Raw genomic sequence first — 7,586 nt, 5'->3', positions numbered from 1 at the left:
TGGAGAATAGTGTGTAGACCTAACATGTAAGGTTATAATTCCATGATTTTAATAATAATTGGTCGTGATCTAAAGTGGGCCGGTCTGAGGTATGGAACTCCAGGGCTGAAAATGAGTCTCAGTCCGGCCCTGGTTTGAAATAGAGGTAGATTATTTTATTTAGCTTTTTTTTTTTTTTTTTCTTTCTTTCTTTTCTTTTGTGAGCAGATGGATGACAATACGTTCCCCAGGGTATGACTAAATCATCTGTTTTTCCGTGTAACTATCATCTGTTTTTCCGTGTAACTGTGTTTTTTGTTTGTTTGTTTTCGTTTTAATTATGGGAGAGGATTCTGCATTTTTTAGAAACAAAGAAGAAAATGAAACTTCTTGAGGTTTACTACCGCTCCTTTTGCTGTGACGTATTTTCTTCCAGGTCTGTTACCGGTAAAAGGCGTGTTTGCGCGCCTGTACATGCATGCCTGCATGTGTAACGTGTACCGATGTTTTTCTCATCTTATGGGGACGTGCATTCAATGCAGTTCATCCAATCTGAGGGGAAACGCTTGCTTGGTTTTGCATTTAGTTTTAATTTATGTTGTGGTTAAGAGTAAAGTTCGATTAAATCTCCACGAAATTAATAAATTAATGGAAGTCAAAGGAAATTCCCTTCACAGTATTACAGTCAGATGCGTGTGTGTGTGTGTGTGTGTGTGGTGTGTGTGTGTGAACGCACGAGAGTGCGGCGAATGGAGGGGCGGAGTGTTCGAGTACCTAAGGGTAAATGGGCCCATTTCCTGAAGTGACAGGCGGTCACGTTAAAAAACGAAAGTCGAAGAGGGAAACAAGTGCACATGGTGTCTGAGACAGACGGTAGGACAGCACAGAAACACGGCAGGTAGGAGTCATCACTGATCCAACATTCAAACCATTTCATGACATAATAAATAAACAACGGTTTATTTATTCACATGAGTCTTGTTTACCCGGCAGCATGAGCCAGTGGAAGCAGATTCAGCATCTGGAGATCAGACTCCTGGAGCATGTGGACTACCTGTATGATGATAACTTTCCCATGGACATCCGTCAGGCTCTGGCCAGTTGGATTGAGGCTCAGGACTGGTAAGTCCCTCTGTTTGGTAGGAGGATGAAAACAGCACTTGATTCACTATAACACTATAAACATCTTTTATTTTGTTAATTAATTAATTAATTAATTAATTAATTAATTAATTAATTAATTAATTAATTATTTTGGGGGGGGGGGGGTAATAGAAAGTACTGAAAAAAAAAATGTAACAAGTCCGTTTGAAAAGCCATGTTCTTTTTTCATTTTGGCAGATTTTAAATTGCTGTGTGGGGCTGGAGTACTGAAATATGTCTCATATGCAAATGAAGGTGTTGGTGTTTCTGCAAGGGTACAACAAAACAAAAAACCTAACTATAGCTATAGCTTTGCCATAAATGTGAACCCATGTGTCATTGTAACAATGAGATTATAAGAGGTTCTCAGAGGTTCATCTTTTTCGAGGGTCATCGGTAAGCTGCGTCCCAGCAGTTTGACCTGACACCTTTACATTTTGTAGATTATGCTATAAAATGAATCTTTTTGTTACAACAATTAGTTGTCACACTACCACACTACTATACCAGGAAAAGTTTCTTGCTGATGAGTATCTCATTATACCATGAAAATTATTTCTTTATAACTTCGAAAATAAATTATAAATGGAAAATAATGTCTTGTTATAACATGAGAAGTATTGTTACAACATGAAAAATGTTGTAACATAAAAACATTTATTGTAACCTGAAATGATATCTTGTTAGATCATAAAAATATCTTGTTATAACATGAAAAATATTGGTATAACATAATACATCTTGTCATAACATAAAAATGTTGTGTTAACATAAAGACATTATGTTATGATATAAAAATATCTTGTAGCATGACTAACATTATTACACAAACTTGTGGCTGTAGTACATTTCCATATGAAAAATTACTGATCATCAAATTAGTTGCACTGACAAATGACCTTTTGGCTGCTTTTCTACCTGGATTATTTCCCCTGTTTTCAGGGAAACAGCAGCGAATGACGAGTCGATGGCGACTGTGATGTTCAGTAACTTACTGTCAGAGCTGGAGAGGGTGCGTTTACAGGAGCAGAACTTCCTCCAGAGACACAACATGAAAATCATCCAGCAGCAGCTACAGGTAACTGCCCCCCCCAACACACCAACACACACACACACTCACACTCATGATAGAGCTATTTAATCATTTGCTTCTATATTTTAAGATATTCTCCTTTTCACTTTTTTATGTCCTAATTTAAAATCCTCCAAAGCATGTTTTCAGTGATGTGACCTCCTCACTCCAAACTTGATGACTCTCATGAACAACTTTCACTTTAATATGCACAATATTAAAAAAACAGAGCATTGGAAGCAGACTCTAAACAAAGAGAGTGACTATGGAAGTAGCATTAAACCTCTATCAGGCAGGTATGACTTGAGAGATGATCATTTTTTGGTTTGCTCTCTGTCTGTGTAGAAGCCCCTTTATTTTACACAAATCCATGTCTGTATGAGAGTAAACATTAAACTAGATTTCATACTTTAGGTCCTAATTATTTTGTCTGAAATATAGTTATTTTCTTGCAAAAATGTAACAAATACATTTTACATATGACAAAAATGTAATTGGTTAGATCATTTGAGTCTCGTAGTACAGCAAAATGAATTTAATAGAGGTGTATTATTGGTGAAAGATGATTTTGGAATAATGTGGCAAAACACCAGCATGTTTAACACTGACCAATAACGTCACCTGAGTTAGTTAAGTTAGGACATTTGCAAGAAAGTCATCAATACGAATTGGAAAAATTGTGCTAAAAGTCAAATTATACCTCAAATAAAATGCCGGTGAATTACAACTGAATTGTAACATTTTTTCCCATAGTTTTGTTGTTATCTGACTTATCCAAAACTCCTTTTTGCATTAACAAACGCGACACAAATCGTCTTACTGATGAAGGAAACAATAGTGCTCATTTTTTTAACTATGTGCCATAGATCTGTAACAATTGCAGGGTTTTATATTCATTTACCCAGATCGTGATAAAGTAATTGGTCTAACTGGAGTTTAATAAACCAAAAATTGTTCTGCACTCTAAAGTTGTGTTTTGTGCTGTGGCTTTGGCAAAGGATCTGTGTAAAACAGTCTTACTACACAATGTTTCCTCTGGCATAAACATCATACAAACTCTACTAGTTAAAGTGGACTAAAACAAAAACTTTAGAGCTGTCAGACACTAGTGCATCACTGTAAACTGACATAAGTCTACTTGCTAACCTACAAACATTAATGCTTCAAACAAATCACAATGCAACACATTCTGTAAAACACCTGAATAACTCTGGTACTCAGAACATTTAAAACAAGTGGTGTCAAACACAACAAACCCCGCCCATCGCACATATTGTAGTTTATTTATGGCATCGATCCAGCTGATGTCATCATGTCTATGCGTGTGCTGATGTCAGCATATCAATTGCCTCTATTTACTGTATGTGCCAAGTTTGAAGTAAACTGAAACAAAATTGATGTTTTTGTAAACATTTGAAATGTCACCCATTATAAGTAAATGTGAGGGGAAAAAAAGTTCAAAATTCATTAAAAATGTAATTTTGACCCACTTTTCCCAAATTGTAGTGACTTCTATTCTGGGTCACTGGCAGTCTATAAACTCAATTTGGTATAAATTCAAGCTACAGTTTTGCTGCTACGGACATTTGAAATTTCGCCCATTATAAGTAAATGGGGGGGGGGTATTTTAAAAATTCATAAAGAATTTAAACTTAAACCTATTTTTCCCCAAATGTAATGACGTTTATTCTTCATCACTGGCTATCTATACACCAAATTTGGTATGAATTCAAGCAATAGTTTTGCTGCTACAGACATTTGAAATTTTGCCCATTATAAGTAAATGGGGAAAAAAAAAGATTTGAAAAGTTCATAAAACATTTGAACTTTGACTTACTATTTCCAAAATGGAATGAGATCTATTCTGGGTCACTGGCAATATATAAACCCAATTTGGTATGAATTCAACCAATTTTGCTTCTAGAGTGTTAACAAACAAACAAACCAAACCAAAAACAATACCCTTTGCCTCCCCTTCCAGGGGGTGGGGTTATGAATATTCATGGGGCAGAATTTCTTTATTTATTTAGTGATATAATCTGTACAATTGATGGCACATTGTTGCAGTGGTTAGCACTGTGACCTTGTGACCTCAGATTCTGTATAAGCACTCAGGCCTTGTGTTTTCATCAGTGGTTAAACAGCCAAAATTGTAATCTTTCATCTTTAGTCAGAAAATTATTAGAATTATGTTGTGTATTGATATAATAAGTACATTCTGAATTTGCAAAACAAAATTCTTTCATTTATTTGCTAGTGAATAACAGGGTATTAGTAGAACAAGTTTTGTTTGTTTGGAGGGAAATTAGCTCCAAAAGTTCCAGCACTTAATGCATCTGCTCTTAGTAAAAATGACATTTTTAGTTGTATTTAAATCATCCACAATAGGGAGAAGTTCTAGTGTTATCTGTGGTGCATGTCGACTGGAGGTGAGAGGAAACTAAATTGTTATATGACTGCAGTTTCAATTTAGTGGATGACTCAAACATGCCGCTGTTTTTTACTTTCATGTTGCTGTTGCTATATTTTATAAATATGTATAAATGGATCAAAACCATTTGCCTTATTACAACAGGTTACAGTCTGGAGGTGATTTTACCAGCATATTAAGTTTGCTACAGGATGTTTGGTTGACGTCAGGTTGTGTTGGCTCTGGAAAAGACTAAACATTTTGCAGAACCAAACTGTGAGGCTCACACCACGGTTTCCTGTGTGTCTGTATGTGTCAAACTCAACAGCTCAAAGAGGAAGTAGTGACTCCAGTGTGGTAGTTACGGGTGTTTGTGGCTTGTTGTTGTTATGTACATTTGAGTGAAATTTTTATTATTGATCTATGGAGCAGAGGGGAGAGGACATGAAAAAAACCTGTTGTCTGGGAAACTCTCAAATGCATAGAAAAAGTTTTACATTTTATCATTTGATCATGGTCAATGATAGTTAAGTATTCACGTCTAAAACTGCCATGTGTAAACATCAACATGGAAGAGAATGCCATGAGATGTCTTTGATTTGAGAGATGAGAGTCAGACATAAAACAATGAATATTCATATTATTTCATAATGTCCTGGTTAGGTTTACAGGAAGTTGTGATTAAATGAAGCAGTGACAGCTGATACCAGAGCTAAAGACCATGGTTTTTCACAAAGGGCAGCGTGTAGGTGTATTGCATCCTCAGTCGTCATTCTAGCGACGATGCTGAAATATCTTAGTCACAACCGGAGGCGAGACAAAATTTCCTCTTCCCACAGAAGAATTTTTTAAAACTTTTTTTCATTGCTTTTGAATAGGCTGTTTGTGTATGTTGCAGGTTTTTAAAGCCAATGTAGAGGCAGGAGTGCAGCTAAGGGAAAGTTTGTGGCTGCCCCATATTCGCAACTAAAGTCACAGTTTAGAATGGATTCAACTGAACCAATTAAAACAGGAAATTAGTCATAGAAACCTGAAGGACAAATATACATCAAACAAGCTATGTTGACAAGCTGATAAACACAGCCTTTGGCATACAAATCATTGTATTATATACATTTATTAGCCTATAATGAAAGATTCAAGGTGTAATATTTGTGTAAGTGGTATGAAGCTGATTTGGTCTGGGAGCAGTTTTTTTCTTGACATTAGTTAACTCCATTTCTAATCTAACAACTTGCCCACGTCCATGATAACAGACTGTACAATGATTTCTATCTAGACCACGCAGGTTTGTTTTTGCACAAAAAATATTCCGCCCCTCCCAAGGTCTTCTCTCTTCCAGATGACTAAAACTAAAATTGCTATAATGATTCAATTTTAATAGTAAAATTGTTACCACAAAACCCAAATTTAAATAAACATAAAAAGTAATTATTAAAAAAAACAACAAATAATGCATCACCAACTAAAATGAAATAAATACAGGAATGAGGCATAGTCTTAACACTAAGGACTAGTGAAATACAAATAGCTTAACAAACAAAAGTTGTTGTTTTTTTAACAACCCATATCTAATGCAAAGGCAAAATTAGTCTACTACTGTATATTGACAGGCTCAATACTAAATTAAACTAAATTTAACTCTGTGTGAAAACTGATTGATTACCTCTCTATGTCATACATCCAGAGTAAGAGAAAAGTTTATGTTAATGATGTGTTCTATGTACAATGTTTTTTTTAGATTCCCCAGGATGGGAACGCCACATGAGGAAGGAGAATTTGTGTTACGCTTTATTTATGTCTATAATACAGCAGTCTAAATACTAATCCAGCTAATGTCACCTATGTCTTAACAAGCTACTAATGCATAGCAAATATAACATGTCTGTATAGTTTTATTAACATCATCTACCTATTGCCAAAATTCTTCAGCTTATCTAACAGAACCAGACTAGAAGTGAAAGTTGGATACTTGACTTAGCAGTGATAAACGTTTTGCTGTGCATATTGGCAAACTGTCAGTATCTCACACATAGTTTTCTTTCTCCTCATATTTCTTGTTTCATTGCCTTTGTGCACTTTTGTTTAAAATCTTTTAGTACCTGTTAGCTGATGAAAACTTTACTGTGTTTCTTACTCTGTGGGTAACATATCCCAACAAACAATTTTTTCCCAAGCAGAAGGAATTAATGATGCATAATACAAGACCATTCAAAACCAAAGGATTTAGAAGCTTGCTTGAAAATCCCTGAAAAGCACAAAATGACGCTAGACTGAAATGAAAATTAAACTAGAAACGATCATTTCTTCATAATAAGAACATTCACTTGTAAGTAAATCAACTTTATGTACTTATGAACTTACAAGTACAAGTAGAAAAAGTACATAAAAAGAGGAACTGAGCAGCTACATGGCAAAAAACAAATTTTAGCGCCCCCCCCCCCCCCAAAAAAAAAAAAAAAAAAAAACAAAAACAAACAAAAAACTTTATACTGGGAAATCTACTCTAAAAATCAATTTTTTTTAAAAGTTAAACAGTGGTTTGCATAATCTCTCAACAGAGGAACAATATTTTAAATAACAGTGTTTTTGTTGCCTGCTAACAAGCACATCGTGCTTTAAATGATCCATTTTTTCATTTAGCCAAAGCAAAATGTGCTCTCTCCACTGGCAGATTGGTTTTTATCAGATACAAGATAATTCACTTATGTTGTATTCTAGTTGGGCTGACATTCTGCAGTTTCAATACTTGTTTTTTTTTATAGTCCACTCATTTAGTGTAAACAGTTATTTGTGATATGCTCAATTACTATTATTTATGTAATCTGTTCCATTTATAAATGACCAACACACCCTCAAAGATATGGTTAAAGGTTATAGTGTCTTTGGATAGCTGTCACGGATCTGAGCACACCTATAACTATGCATCATTTGTTTACGGTTTTACTCTATAGTTGTCTTTTCACCAGAGTCAAGCTAAAC

At 35.0% G+C, this 7,586-nt stretch overlaps 1 protein-coding gene across 1 annotated transcript in view; it reads left to right on the top strand.

The window, feature by feature from the left end:
* Positions 1–757: 757 nt before the first annotated feature.
* Positions 758–7,586, top strand: part of stat4 (signal transducer and activator of transcription 4) — a 28,099-nt gene continuing 21,270 nt past the window's right edge. Inside the window, exons 1-3 of the mRNA XM_030125605.1 lie at positions 758–877; positions 973–1,101; positions 2,065–2,200. Coding sequence (XP_029981465.1) covers positions 834–877; positions 973–1,101; positions 2,065–2,200 — 309 coding nt within the window. The 5' untranslated portion in view covers positions 758–833. The remainder of the gene's footprint in view (positions 878–972; positions 1,102–2,064; positions 2,201–7,586) is intronic.

Source organism: Sphaeramia orbicularis, chromosome 21 (genome assembly GCF_902148855.1).
Source record: "Sphaeramia orbicularis chromosome 21, fSphaOr1.1, whole genome shotgun sequence".
NCBI lineage: Eukaryota > Metazoa > Chordata > Actinopteri > Kurtiformes > Apogonidae > Sphaeramia > Sphaeramia orbicularis.
The sequence above is the reverse complement of the archived record's forward strand: the minus strand, read 5'-3'. Positions and strand labels throughout refer to the sequence as shown.